Here is a 14,561-nt window from a genome sequence, read left to right as displayed (position 1 = left end):
AGGGCATGGTCACCTCCCCAGTGGTCACCAAGATATATGGCCACCTTCATGGCCACCAGCAGGTCAAAGAGCTTCCTTCCAGCGAGCTGAGTTAATCCGTCCTTCCTCACCTAAACAGCACTCCTTCCTTCATCCGACTTCATTATGTTTTAAACCCCTAAATATCCCAGGATTTGGCCATGAATACTGGAAGGTCTCAGAGCCATCTGATCTGCATTGCTAAGCACTGTCACCTCCTCCCCTTGCACTGCTCTGCTTAACCCCTGCCCCCTAACATTTGCAGATATATGCACAAAGCTTAATCTCACAAGGAGCCAGGAGACTCTTTCTCCCTGCAGAGGAAACAGGATTTCATCATTTTGCACTCTATGTGTCAGGACGGACCAGCTATAGCTGTGTCAGAGGTGGGAGCTGAAACGGGAGCGTGCAACGGGAAGCGCCGGCAGTGGGGACCTTAGGATGGGGCTGGGTGTGACAGGATGAGTCTGATGTGAAAGGTCTCCAGGCTGATGTGCTGAACGGAGGGCCTCCAGGCCTTCAGGGTAGAGAGCTGAGCACCTCCCGGGCTCAGGGCAGAAGAGCAGATGCTTCTTTTAACCATGTGTGACAGAGGGGAATGTGCCGCCGTGGGGATGGGCAGCAGGGAAGAGGCCAGCGCTGCTGCAGCCCTGCCCACAGGCTGGTTGCATCGCCCAAGCCGGGGTCCTGGGCAAAAGGGGCAAAGCCACCGTGATGAAGGAGAATTGCTGGGGAGGAAAATGTGCCAACCTTCTTCCCCCAGCCGTGCAGGTGTCTTATGCATGCCTCCAAGATGCCACAAATATCCATCCCACTTCGGTGTGGCCCTTTTGCACTGGGCAAAAAGGACAAAGAGCAGCCAAGAAAGTCTTGGATGCAGAAAGAAAAAGAAAAATCATCCTGAGCTGGGTAATTTGTGACTTACTACGGTAATACAACCAAAGCTGCAGCCACTTCTGCATTGTAGCTCTTTCTTTACTATCAATATTTGCAAAATGCTTCCTGAAGCATTAATTGCATGAGATTAATGGGGTGATTGCATCAGGGAAAATGCAGCATCAATTACATGGCCAGGGCAGCATGGTGCAGGCAGCTGTGGGCAGCCGAGCTGTGCGGCCGGGGGTAGGGCTGGGTGCAAGTCGTGGACAAGAGCAGATGCTCGATAGGAGAGCACCGGACAGCCAAGCCAAGAAATCTCAGCCATCACCATGATCCTGATGAAAAGAGAGCCTGATCCTGCCCGGAGTATGCGAATTTTGCAGAAAAATTGGAGCCCGAGGGAATAAACAGGTTGTGCTCTCGCTCGCCGCGGTTTTACCCCGGGGAAGATTTCATGACCGTTGGTGTAATTGCTCCAGCAGGATTTGGCCAAGACAAAGGTGATGCCAAGAAGAGGTGGGGATGTGCCCATGTGCGTGCCCATGTGCGGGGCACAGATAAGGAGAGGAAGGGCAGAACCTGAGGCTAGGAGAAAATAACTGAGGTCGTTCTGAAAGATGGATGGGCAAGAATATTCCTCTTTTGGAAACAGCAGATGGAGTGTGAGAAAGGGAACGGGCTCACGGGAAAGAGAGGGAAATTTGGGATGGAATGGAAACATGGAGAGAAGAAAATGGGTAATGCAGTTGTTGGTCACTCTCACTTGTGTTCTCAAGCCTGGGGTTTGGGGTTTTTTGGCTCACTGCCCTTGGAGCAAGGCTGCTGGGTTGTTTCCAAATGGCTTTTAAAACTCCTGCAGGAATTTCCATTGCCTTGAGGACCGTGCGGAGCCTCATCCTTGGCTGGAGCCAGCCAGGCTGAAAGCAGAAAGCGGGAAGTCAGTGGCCTCCAATGCATCATTCCCGATTCTCCAGCAGAAGATCATATGTTTTGAGAAATGACAAGTAACAAAAAGTAATCTAATGTGTTGCAGTTATTCAGCACTTTCTCAGCATTTGGCTCAGGAGGCTAAAATTCATTCTGGGAAGAAAGCAGAGAGTCTTCAGGGCTGCTCTTGTTGTCCCATTAATGCCAAAATCCCCAAAATCAGGGTTCACTCTGGTTTGCACCTTGCAGAAACGGGGAGGCAAGTGGGACCCCGTGCAAAACCAGCAGGGAGATGGCTGGGTGCAACCTCTGCACCTCCGTGCTCCCTGCTGGAAAAAGGGATAATGCAGCAGCACTCCGGCAATTCAGCTGGGTATTGGGAAGACTAATTAGCTCCTATTTGCAAAGTGCTCCGGGAGGATCTGAGGCATTACGGACACCAGGAAGAACGACGGATTTCCGTTCATTTCCTTGGCTCTGCCAAAGAGTTTTTGGGGATTTTCCTGGGAAGCAGGGAAGGAGGAGACTGATCCCCGTCTCCAGCTCATCTCCCACAGGGTACCGCCACTGCGGCGGGGCTCACGTGGATGCTCGTCGGCCCAGGACTGCCAAGGGAGCTGCCCCCTCTTGCAGATGAGATCTTCACCATGGATAGGAAGAGGCAACCAGCTCATGACTTGTTCTTCTCACACGCAGCACACCGGGCTGAAGCCTTGGGCAAGAAGAAGAGTCACTTCATTGACATCATTTGTCTCCATACCAAGTGCTTTTTGCACAGAAGAGAGTGATGGAGAGGGAAAGGGGACCTGAAACATCTAGAAAACGACCTTTCTGGCCCAGACAGAGGTGGCTCACAGCCTTGCGCTCAGCAGATGAAGGTGAGAAATGCCGGAGGGGGAAGCTGTGGGGCTGCCTGGCACCCATGGTTCTCTTCTGCTCACTGAGAGATGGTGGAGACAACAGCGATGCCCAGGGGAGTCCAGCCTTCAGACAAATCAGCAGCACCGGGAATTCCCTTAGGGCACACTGGAGCAATAGGTGGATTTTAAACGATATGGAGAGAAGCCCCAAGGGAGGAGGATGGGCTGCTCACAGCCCAGCAACATACGTGGGGCTTCCCTTGGCCCAAGGTGGGATCATCCACTTGGATGCAAGCCTGGTCCATCTTCACCATGGTGTTGGAAGGCAACAGAAGTCAGGATTTTGGGGGTTGGAATAGCTGCATTCTCTTCCCTCCCTCCCCCCCGTGCCCAAGGATTTGGCATTTTGCAGGCTGCTGAGTCCTCTGGCCTCGGTCCAGGAACACCATTAAGAACCAGCTTTAGGGGCTGAAGGCTTTTCCTGAACTGAGACGGCTGGTTCTGCATCCTGCAGGATGAAACCCTTGGCAAGCACACGGGGCAAAGCGCACGGGGAGGTCTGCACAGACCTGCCCTGCCTTGCTCCACTTTGGTTTCTCTACAGAGAAATTTAAGCAGTTATTCAGGATGTTGTAAAGTGTTTTGAGGCCCGTGGACACATACATATTATTACCACAACGTGACCTCGGAAAAAGTCAAATGCTTAGAAAAATATTCCCTACTCATCACTAACGCTGAGTTAAAACCCCCACAAATAACTCACTCTCACAGGTCAATGCAAGGTATTCCCAGATTAGCTAAAATAATCAGCAACGTGGGCGCAGCTACCCTGGCTGTCAAGGATGGTGGGAGCAGAAGGCTCCAAAGGGCAGGTTCCTCTGGGGCCTCTGCCCAATCCCTGAAGCACAGCCAGATCTGCCGGTGATGGTGACTGTGCTCGGCAATAGCAGCGATCCAAACCTCCCAGCTCGCTTTTGCCACTCAGTGAAATTTGGGAACAAGGTCTGATTTGTCTGAAGTGCCTGTCCACTTTTCCAAAGCAACCCGAAGTAATTAGGTCTTGCAAATTGCTAGTTTATCTCGCGCAGGATCCTGCCTGGTGTGCTCACCCCCCCTCTTATCACCGAACTCTGCAGCATATTAATTAAAGACGTCTGATGGCAATAATTAGGCCAGTCTCTTGAATTATGACAGGAGCAAGTTTTACAGATCTCACTTTCCAGCTATTGCATATCAGAGTGGCCCAGGGAGGATTCATGCACAAACCATGTTGAGCATCTCAGAAACATCTATCCCAAAAAGATGTACGAGAGAAAAGAGGACTGGAGGATGCTAATTCAGCCTCGGTCCTGATGGTGTGATGATGGGGACGTCCTTGTCAGCCACCCCAGCTCTGATGTCTCAGGGGGCCTTGCTGGTAAAGACGTGCCCCCCAAACACGCTACCTGCATGTGTGGGTCCTCCTGAGCATGCACGTGGGTGCGTGTTTCCTGCCAAGACTTCACTGCGCTGGGTGACTTGCATTCCCTGCCCTGCCCTCAGCTGCTAGTCAGAAAGCAGCAGTTGTCCCCCAGATGCTCACCTAAATCCCACACAGGCATGAGATGGAGGGCTAGGACTCACCGCTTGCATTGCCCCCCACGAAAGGTGGGAATCGGTGACGGCGCACGTGTGCAGTGCTGCACGGATACGGCATCAGCGGCAAATCGCCTCCTCCCCAGCCCTGCCAAGGCTCTCCATGTCCCTGACCATCACCAAGCCCTGCTAAAAACACAGTCAGATGCTTCTGCTGTGGCTGCTAATTTGCCAAAAATATGCTCTGGTAACTGCTTACACAGGGGAAGAAATAAAGTATGGATTTTTGAGTATGCAAATATAATCTGCAGGCACGAACACGTGATGGATGTTAGTCATATCGCTTAATGCGAGGGTGGATGGATACGGACATGATGGGCACAGTGAGGTCGAGGTATCCATGGAGGAGAGAAGGGGAAGAGGGAAAGGAGAAGGGAGAAGAGAAGAGCAGAGAAAAGCGAGGACTGGAGCTGTCATGGGCTGCTCTGCTACTGCCTGCATGCTGGGCAGCACCAAGTGTGTTGCTGGGGCTCAACAAATAATAAAGCATTACCAGCCTGCAGCTCCCGTCTGCATGGTTAGCTCGCACTTTTAAAAGCTAAATGGCAGGGAGCCTCCACCTAAGGAAACAACCCGGTGGAGCTGTTGGGTTTGGATGATGCATCATAGGAGATCACTTGGCAAACAGGTAGAGATGGGTGCCAGGCTGGCCACGGCAGAGCCAGCGCCTCGCTGGGCACCTCTGCAGGAGCAACAGCCGGGGGCTGGGGAGAGGAGACGGGTTTATACAGCCTCGCGCCACAGCCAGGGAACCTGCCTCCTCCACGGTGGATGCAAATAACAACGTAAAGTAACTCTGGCTGAAATAACAGGGATTGTTTCACCCTTCTCCACAGGGAAAACCACCTGAAAGGCAGGTTCACACGTGGCAAGAATGCTCACCTAAGGGGTATGAGCCCTGTCCGAAACACAGGGAGTCCTTTATATTCTCATTGCCACGATGCTTGCCCCAAAGATACCTTGCAATCAGGAGATCAGCAGAATGAAGCTGCCTCCCTTGTTGGCAAACAGTAACGTGCGTCACGGTATCGCAAGGACAGCTGATATTTGCACTTACAGATGGAAAACTGAGGAACAGAGCGAGATGGAGGACAAACTCCTCCAACAAACCGAGGCGTGTGCCTCCTCCTGCCATGGGGCAGGGAACATGGCAAAGCCCTGAAGGTGATGTCCCACCTCTGAAGATTCCAGCTGCAGGAATTAAGCCATTTTCCACAGGGACTGGCCAGGGATGAATACTTGCCCTTATGATATCAAAGGAGAAACCACTCCAGGAAAAATCACACATGGAAACTCAGCTCAGGTAACACCTGCGAGAGGAGCGTCCCCCCAAACCCACGACTGGGCTCGGGGTCACTGGACAACGGCTTCCCAGGTGTTTTGGCTATTTGCTTCGATGGGGAAAATCTCGATTTGCTCTCCACCATGTGCAGGGAAACGCAACTCCATCCTAAGCATCCTCCCCCTCTTCTTTCTCATTGCTTCTGTATCTCCTGCTTCCCCAAGCCTGTTTGCTTTCACTAGTAATTGCCTTTTCCAGCCGGCATTCGGAGGAAAGCTTCAAACCATTTTAATGACAATCAGATCTCGGCGTCGTTAATTCTGATGGGGCTTATAACACACCTCGGACCAGTCACAATTTTTATTAAGGTATCATGTCTTGGAGTCAGGGGAAATACAGTTTTTCAAAAGGAAAGAACTCAAGAAAGAAATTTCTAGTCTTCCTGGGAGTGGGAAGCGCCGGGTCTGCAGGAGCCAGGGGAAGACGGGAGCATCATCCCTTGGTGAAATGGGGCCCATGGTCTTGCCCAGGGCAGCTGAATCCCGGCAGATTCGGCCACCGACTGGGGCCAAAACCGGGATGAGGCTTTAGAATAAGGAGCATGAAACACATTAACATATCACTCAGCACCTTTATTACGGCTAATGTGCTCCTCTCACAAAGCAGAGTGAAATCGGGCTAATGCTTAGTCCGTTAATCCTCCAGCACTCTAATCCTCCTCGCAAACTCTGTGATCTCACCCCATTTCTCAGCAGAGCTCACGGGAGTGAGAGCTAATTCTCCAGCGCTCACAAACTGCGCTGTGTGTCGGCGCCAGGTTTTGGGGGGCTGCAGCCCTGGCCAGGTGTGGGAGGTGCTGAGCCGCGTGGGATGGGGCTGAGCTCCCCGTGGACAGGAGATAGGAGGCTGCACCAGGAGCAGGGATCCCACAGGACGGGACAAGGCCAGAGCAGGGTTTATTTATTTCCTGTGAAATAAATGATCAATCCCTTACTCAGTCCAGGGAAACACCTTGCAGGCCCAAAGTGATGCCCTGAGCAGGGAATCGTTTCTTTACAGCGATCATCTCGGTGCGAATATCTGCGAACTTGGGGACCTTGCTCTGGCTGTTCACTCATTCATGAAAATTCATGATGCTCTGCTGTATGCTAAGAGTAAGTGGAACCTCTTCAGGGAATAATTTTGGGAAAGGAGTGGCTGTTTTAAGGGAATGCTCATGCATCGATCGCAATTTTTAAGGATTTTTTATTCGAAGGCCAGAACCTCTCTTTGAAAAGCCAACATCAAACCCCAAAATGTAAACACTTGCCATTCAAGTGGGTTTCTTCTCGAAGCCCCCCTTTTTTTGTTAGCCAATACTTTAACTACAAGTTAAAGAGCTTATTGCAGGGGCAAACTGTCATCAAGACTCTCCTGTAACTATTGCAAACTACTGGGGGGAAAATAAGTAAATAAATCCTTTCTTGGTCAGGATTTCAGTCAATGCAAAAGCCAGACCCCAAAGAAGCAAAAACTGCCAAATCTCACAAGAGAGATGCTAAACCACAGTGTTGCCTCCTGTAAGACCATCTCCAACCCCATCCTGCCTGGCTTCTGTATCTTCAAGTCATGCCTACATTAATACAGATCATTCATTACATCAGCGTTACCTGACTCAGAGCATTCAAAATTAATCAGGTTCATTTAAAAATCCAGGCATTTTTGAGCAGAAAGCATTTTTAGCTCTTGTCTGCTGCTTTCCAAGCCTGTAAGAATGACTTTTCTGCAATAGTCTGAGTGGAAACCTTGCTTCAAAAATGAAGCTGAAAATCTTGCAAAAATCACATGATTCCACAAGCTGGAGCTTCAAGGAAAAAAAATGTTCAGCTACAGGAGCAGATGTCACCCAACCACGAGGAGCCCCATGGGATATCAAATCACATGCAAATAGCCTGAGATTTGCATTAAAAGCCATGAGAAACCCACCCCAGCATCCCCACTGAAAGAATATGAAAATTGTACTTCAGGACTTAAGTGGCCCTCTCTTATGGGTCAGGGAGAGGTGTGTAAGGGGGTCAGGTTGCCCCAAAGTTGGGGTCCTACACCGCCCGCCAGAGCATCAAGCGCTGGATGAAATAAGAAGATAGAGTGAGGGTCTAAGCCTGCCTGGCAGTTTCTATCTCAGGTACTTTTCCTCGCGTCAAAATCCTTCTTCCTCTGTCCTGAGCTGTACCTGAAACTAAGCAGCATGTTCCAGTGAGATCAGTAATTACCATGAGTTCATATCATTTATTTTTAATGAGACTGGTCAGAATCTTCATTTAGTATTTTGATTCATTTTTCTAGGTTCGGTGGGTCCCGACGTTTCAGTTGCTGCTCTCCTATAACCACTGTTGCACTGCAAGCACCTTCTGTACCAAACCTAGGTAGTCAGACACGTTACAAAGCAAGCTTGTAGCTTTTTTTCACATTCCCAGGTTCTTAGAGGGGGTTGTTAGGACCAGCTACAGCTGTGCCTGGATTCTGCAGGAACTGGGAGGATCGGGGATCAGGGCGCACTTGTATTTGCTTGTTTCCACCCACTGTTTAAAGTGCATCAACAATTCCTTCCTGGCAGCAAAATAAGACGAGAGCTGATACTTTTAAGGTAATTCTGACATCCGCGCTATGAATAGATCGCGTGGAAATTTGCCCTTGCTAGTTGGTTCCCTGCAGCTGTAGAGGAACCTGTGAAAAACCCTGGTATGGAGAGAGGCGCGAGGCAGCCCTTGGGTGATGCCGCTGCCCTTGGCAGCGCTGGCCGGTGGTGGCTCATCCAAAACCGCTTCTCAGCGCAGGGGAGGGGGCTGCGGCCCCTTCCCAGACAGGCAAGGTGCCCCCACGGCATCCCTGGTCCATCCCCCCAGAGCAGCTCTTTAAGCTTGCCAGGGGCCTGCTTTTGCAAAGTATTTCATGGTTTCCATCTCCTCAAGCCTTTTGAAGCCATTTGGTCGGTAGCTCCCAGTGCACCTGCTAAGAGAGCGGCTGGAGGTGTCACCGGTGCCACTGCAGAGGTGGGAAAAGTGGGGCATGGAGCCACCGCGGCTCCTGCCTGGGCAGGACAGCCTGCAAGAGAGCCCACACCAGCAGCTCCCACCGCACCACTTTGCTCTACCCATTGCTTGCAAAGCATGAAAATTTCCCAGCCCAGGCCAAGAAAACCCACTTGCCTACTCACACGGTGCTAACAATGAAAACACTAATTATATTTCACTCACCTATCAAAGGGATGATTCATTTAGGTGAGTGGGCACGGAGGATTACACAAGATGAACACCCCGATGTGACTGCCCATCCGTTTTGGGGTAGCCTTCCCAAGAAACTCCACAAGGAGCACGTGGGCTGCCGGGATGGGGCGAGGGGCTGGCAGCAGGAGGGACCCGGCACGGCCCCGACACACTGCGGACACGTCCAGCACCAGGAATCACTGCGAGCTGTTCCCCAAGGGCTGGCTGGGCAGTGGGGACCTGGGAGAGGGGCTGGTCCTCTGCCCGAGCCCCTGTCCTGCCTCAGATCCCAAATGCCCAGCTGGGGACAGGAGGAGGGAGGAGAAAAAGCATTGGCAGGGATGGAAAGGGCAAAAGCAGATTTGGGGCTTCCTTAATTCACCCCATCTCGTCCACCTCCACAGCCACGGTTCCGGCAGCTGAACCCAAGCCGCAGCCCTAGGACTGCCACGGCAAGCCTGCAGTTCCAACCCAACCTGTCCCCAGGGCACAATCACTGAGTATTTCCAAAGTGTCCGAGGAGTTACAGAAAGGCAGGAACCAGCTGAGATGTCTCTTGATCTCTAGACCTGCTCAGGAGAGGGTCTCCAGCGGGAGGTCTCCAACCCACTGCTCCCAAGAGATTCCACCAAGCTCCAGCAAGGGCGAGGGCAGCGGCTCCAGCTCATATCGGTGCTGATCCAGGTGGATGCAGCCCCTTTCACCTGAAGCAAGGGAGCAATCCTGCTCCCATCCTGGAGCTGGGCTGAATCAAGCCCAGCAAAAGAGCGGTGCAACTCCAGCATCCGACTGAAGCAATCCTCAGAAGCCCGGTTTATGTAATATCAGGGTGCTTCTGGATCAGGGCAGGAGGTGGCAGGGATTTTTGGCAGCAAGATAAGGACATGTCAGCAGCAGAATGGTTTGCAGGGGTCTGAGTGAGTGCATGCGTGCAGGGGAAAGGCAGGATGGTGCAGGCGTGTGCCGCAGGTGCAGGACCGTGGGTCAGGCGTGCAACAGTGCCAGGGAGATTTGGCAAGGCGTGGGCTTCTAGGGGAACAGCCAGGCTGTATTTGCTTATTTTGGCTTTGTGTGACAGGTTTGCATTGATGGACATGTAACCGCATGGCCAGGGGAACACGGTTTGCGTTCATCCGGCGCGTGTTTGGGTCAGAGAGCGCTGGGCTGGGGGCAGGACCACGTGCGTGTGGGTATGCGCGCGGAGGGGCGCAGCGGCGTCTCGGCGTGGGGAAGGAGAGGCGTGTGTGCATGGCGATGAGTGTGTCCGCGTGGGAGGTGTGAGATCTGCAAGCTGCATGTGGGGGAAGCATGCATGCGTGTGCGCGTGGCAGGCGTGAGCACCCGGTATGGGGGGGGACGGTACCCAGGGCGGCGAGCGGAGCCAGGACGGCAGGGGGGTGGCCATGCGGCTCGGGCCACCACATGCCATACCCTACATCCAAGCCCGATGCATCAACACATGCGCATCAGTCACGCAAAACCTTGCTCCCCAAGATAGCGCTGGCAACAGTTGGTGGAATGTCGAGCTTTGCCCTCACCCACAATTGTGCAAGGAAATGGTAAAATTGGAGCGAAACCCATGAATTCTGGGGCGCTTCCTGAGCCTCGCTGCACATTTAGGGACCTATCCCCTAGCCCTGGTTGATGTGCTAAAAAAAAATAATGCAAGGGATGAATATTTATCTGTGGGTGGCAAGTGACAGATGCTGGGGCGAGGATTCTAGGATACTTCAGTTTGATGAAGGTAATAACTTGAATAGATTAATGAGAAACATCCTTCCCAGCAGTTGCCTCCCCTGTGCCATAGCTACGCAGCCACCCTTCCAGCAGAGCTCCAGTACACACCGGCTTCTTGTACCCAAAAGTTCACCAAGGTTCGGTATCCAAAAGGCCGGAGATGCCCAACTTTGGTGTTTTCCACCCAAAACGAAGACAGGCAACTGGCAAAGGGCTGTGGCCTCGGGGTACTTGCAGCCCAGTTGGTGGAAGTGCAATTCCAGCAGGGTTCAGCCCCTCCGTGTGACTGCCCAAGCGACACGGGCAAAGCTGGTGTGGAGGAGCCTGGTTGGGGTGTGCACAGGGCATCCCTGCCCCCAGCAGCGGGGTGGGCTCAGCCACGGGTACCACCGCTCTGCATCCCCCTTCACGGCTGTCCCCTCCTCCTAGGACAGTTTGCAGAGTCCCGGGGTGGGGGGAGCATTTTGCTACAGACCCTGCCCTTTCCTCCCCCCGACCCTCGTAACCTCCTCCTCAAACGATAAACACGCAATACAGCTTTTCCGTCCCCGAACACCGAGAAACCAGGCTGGCCTGACAAGATGGAAGAAAACTCTCTTTGCTTCTGGTAGTTTCTCAGAAATGGTGAAACAGGCTGGTAAGCCACCCCAGCCTGGAGATGCCCCCCGGGTTTCCCAAAGAGCCACTGTGCTGCAGGTGACAGGGAGCGTGCCGGGGGGGGGGCACGTGGGTGCCCAGGGCCAGGGCCAGCCCTGCAACACCCAGCCCTCCCAGACCTGTAGTTTGTCAAGACTTCTGCCTGCCTTCCTGCAAACCTCCCCGGCAGGGGCTGGGGGCCAGGAGGGGAACAGGGAGACAGCGCTGCTGTTGGGAGCCGGCAACCCCCCCCCCCCCCCCCCACATCCCCTCCTGACTGCTTGGAAGGTGGGGGACAGCAGTTATTCTCTGACCAAGCTTTATTTTCAGCTGAAGGACTGCTGGGATTTATCGATGGCTTGCAAACACACACCCGGCAGATTCCAGCTCAGACCCCAGCATTATTCCAGGCAGCCAAAACAAAAGGTTGCAGCTATATTTCCCTTTAGGAGAAAGCCAGTGGTACAAAATTATCATTAAAACAAATAATCAAGAGATCGTTCCACCTCTCCCTTTGAGAGCATAAAAGAGCAGCTGCAGGTAACGTTTAATCTTGCCTCCCTGTATAACCACAAAGCAGCAAACTGGGTTTTCTAGAGAAAGGTCTTGCAGCACCTTTCAGGAAGGCTGCGATGGAGCTCATCAACGCTGCAATTCCCTTAACGTAGCAGTCCTGGAAAACGATAATGCCTTAAAAAAGAACAAGAGCCTGCTTTAGCTAGACACGTTTGCCAGCAAAACAGGGGGGCAGCGCTGCCGAATGCCCCCGGCCGCCAGCAGGTAGGCCTGCCGCGTATTATGGTGGCAATTCAGCTGGAAGTAGCCACAAAAGAGAAGAGAGGATGATACAGCCACTTACAGCAGAGCACCAGCTGTTTCTCCTAGTTCGGCCTTAAAGCTTGTTAGCCCAGCAATTTTTGTGATCGCTCCAACTGGGTTTTCTTGTTTTTTATTTAATCCTAGTTTCCCCTCAACATCTCGTTAAGCCGTGTTGACGGCAGAGAATAGCTTTGGTGATCCCTCTGAGCCCCTATGCTAAGCATTAAGCCGTAAACTACGAATGTAAGACTCTTGCCTGAATTAAAGTCTTTTGCCTAGTATTATTAAGTGTGGGGCTGCGGTTGGAGGGGCTGCAGGGCATGCAAAGACCCCAGCCCCTCGCTGGAAGCATTTGCAGCACAGGAGCTGCACCCACCTGCCCTGCATCCCCCCCACACCCTCCCCTCCCCTCTGCCCCACGTTGCTTTGATGCAAATCCTACAGGTTCCAGTGGTGCAGTCCAAACTGTGAATCCCATGTGCAACTTGGGTCATCTCCCGACAGCCTGGCCCACCGCGCACTCCGAGCCCCCTGGGCGACAGCTGGGCATCCCCCCACCAGCACAGCCAACTCCCCTCCCCAAAAAGCCTGGTCAAGGAGAGGTGGGGGGTGGGGAGAGGACACGGTGCCCAGAGACCCGCTAACATATGGGGCTACCTGTGGCAAAGAGCTGGGCTGATGCCATGCTGGGCTGGTTCCTTATCTCCTGTGGGGTACCAGCATCCCTCGCTCCAAGCTAGCAGGTTGCAAACTCACAGACTCCAGCCTAAAACCAGGGTCCTGGGTCGGAGGCTGGTACCCCCCCACCCCACCGCCCGCCCCGGCCAGGAAGGTATCAATGCAGCACCTACCTCCATCCGAGTAGGTCTCTGTCCCGTAGCCATCCTGTAATCCATTGCTCCAGGTGCCTTCGTACTTGGCCCCATTTCCAGTGCATTCTCGGACCCCGTACCGTCCCTTAAATCCATGGGTCCACTCTCCTTTGTACACCCACTTCCCCTTGCTCTCCATGCCAATGCCATGGCGCTTGCCCTGCGCCCAGGTGCCCTGGTAAGTGTTGCCGCTGGGCCAAGTGTAGACCCCCAGCACCTCAAAGCCGTGACTCCAGGAGCCCGAATATTCACCTTGACCCTTTGGGCCAGTACAGATTCCGTGGCCATGAGCCTTTCCGTCCTCCCAGCCTCCACAGTACGACCCTCCATCGTCAAAATTAAACCTTCCCCCACTGGACATGCATGTAATTCGGTTTGCAAATCTCCCAAAAGGTGAAAAAAAAAAAAAAAAAAGAAAAAAAAAAAGAAAAAATGCGAACGATGACTCGGGGAAAAAATAAAAATAAAAAAAATCAAATAAAATCAAACTCAATCAAAATCATGCACCAGATCCAAGGAGCTGCTTAAGCCAGTTTCTTGTGATTATTCATTCTCTGGGAGTATGTTCAGGATCAGTTCTCTCTTCCCCTGCTGTGGAAACAGTATCATTAAAAAAAAAAAAAAAAAAAAAATAGCAGCAAGAACAGCAGCAGCTATTGGGTTTTGGTGCAAACGACTCCACCTAAAAACCATCCAAGGCAGGGAACGGGGGTGGGGGGGGAAGAAAAAAAAAAAAAAAAAAAAAAAAGAGGCCAAATGCCAAGAGAAGGAAAAGGAAAAACCAGGGGAGAGGCGCGCTCGGGCGCCCGCGCCCCCCGCCCGGCGGGCTCAGAGCCCCCGCGCCCCGCAGCCCGCGCTGCCCGGCCGCCCAGCCTGGCTCCGGCGCAGGGCCGGGGGGGGCGGGCGCGGCGGCATGGCGGGGCCGGGCGCGGCGGGCTCAGCACCAGCGGCGGCAGCAGCAGCAGCAGCAGCAGCAATGCGGTGCCTCCGCCGCCCTCCCGCTCGGCTCGCCCAGCCGCTCCCGCTCCGGCCCTGGCGCCGCGCACCACCCCGCGCCCTAACAACCCGCCATCGCCGCCGCTGTCCCCAGCCCCCCCGCGCCCGCCCCCGCCCCCAGCAAACCTCACTCCCGCGGGGACCCGCTCGCCGCGCCCAGCGGATCCCGCATCTCGGCCGGAGGATGCTCGGAGCGAGGTCGGATGCCGGGGTGAGGGGCTGGGGGTCGGGGAGGGGGGGCACAGGGCCTCCGCTCGCCCCACGGCCTCCCCCCTCCTGCCCGGCTCCCTACGGGGATAAATCCTGCTTATTAATGAGCAGGGATCCTGGGCTTTCTGCTCTGCCTCAGCTCCCGGCTCCTGGCTCAGGGTGGATTTAAAGAGACAGGAACTGCGTCGCCTTCACCTCCCGCCACAGCAGGGCCGCAGCCCCCCGCAGCCCCCCGCCACCCCACCGTGCCTCCGGGATGCTCCCGCATTTTTTATTTATCCCTTCATCTCTCCCCTGCCCCGCTCCCGCCGCTTTCCCACTGCTCCTTCCATGCGACGAGGGGTGGCCGTGCCCTGCCGGCCCCGGGGGTCCCCATTTGCAGGTGTGTGGTGGCAGGGGGGACACGACAAGGAGAAAGGGCCAAACGCCCTGTTGGGCGATGCCA

At 53.9% G+C, this 14,561-nt stretch overlaps 1 protein-coding gene across 1 annotated transcript in view; it reads right to left on the bottom strand.

Annotated features, from left to right (window-relative positions):
• The window catches only part of JPH3 (junctophilin 3), a 56,867-nt gene extending 43,338 nt beyond the window's left edge, over positions 1–13,529 (bottom strand). The window contains exon 1 of the mRNA XM_005432288.4: positions 12,890–13,529. Within this exon, the coding sequence (XP_005432345.1) occupies positions 12,890–13,271 (382 nt within the window). The 5' untranslated portion in view covers positions 13,272–13,529. The remainder of the gene's footprint in view (positions 1–12,889) is intronic.
• Between the last annotated feature and the right edge of the window lie 1,032 nt (positions 13,530–14,561).

The sequence above is a fragment of the Falco cherrug genome, chromosome 14 (assembly GCF_023634085.1).
Source record: "Falco cherrug isolate bFalChe1 chromosome 14, bFalChe1.pri, whole genome shotgun sequence".
NCBI classification, from domain to species: Eukaryota; Metazoa; Chordata; class Aves; order Falconiformes; family Falconidae; genus Falco; species Falco cherrug.
This window is presented reverse-complemented; position numbering and strand designations above follow the sequence as displayed.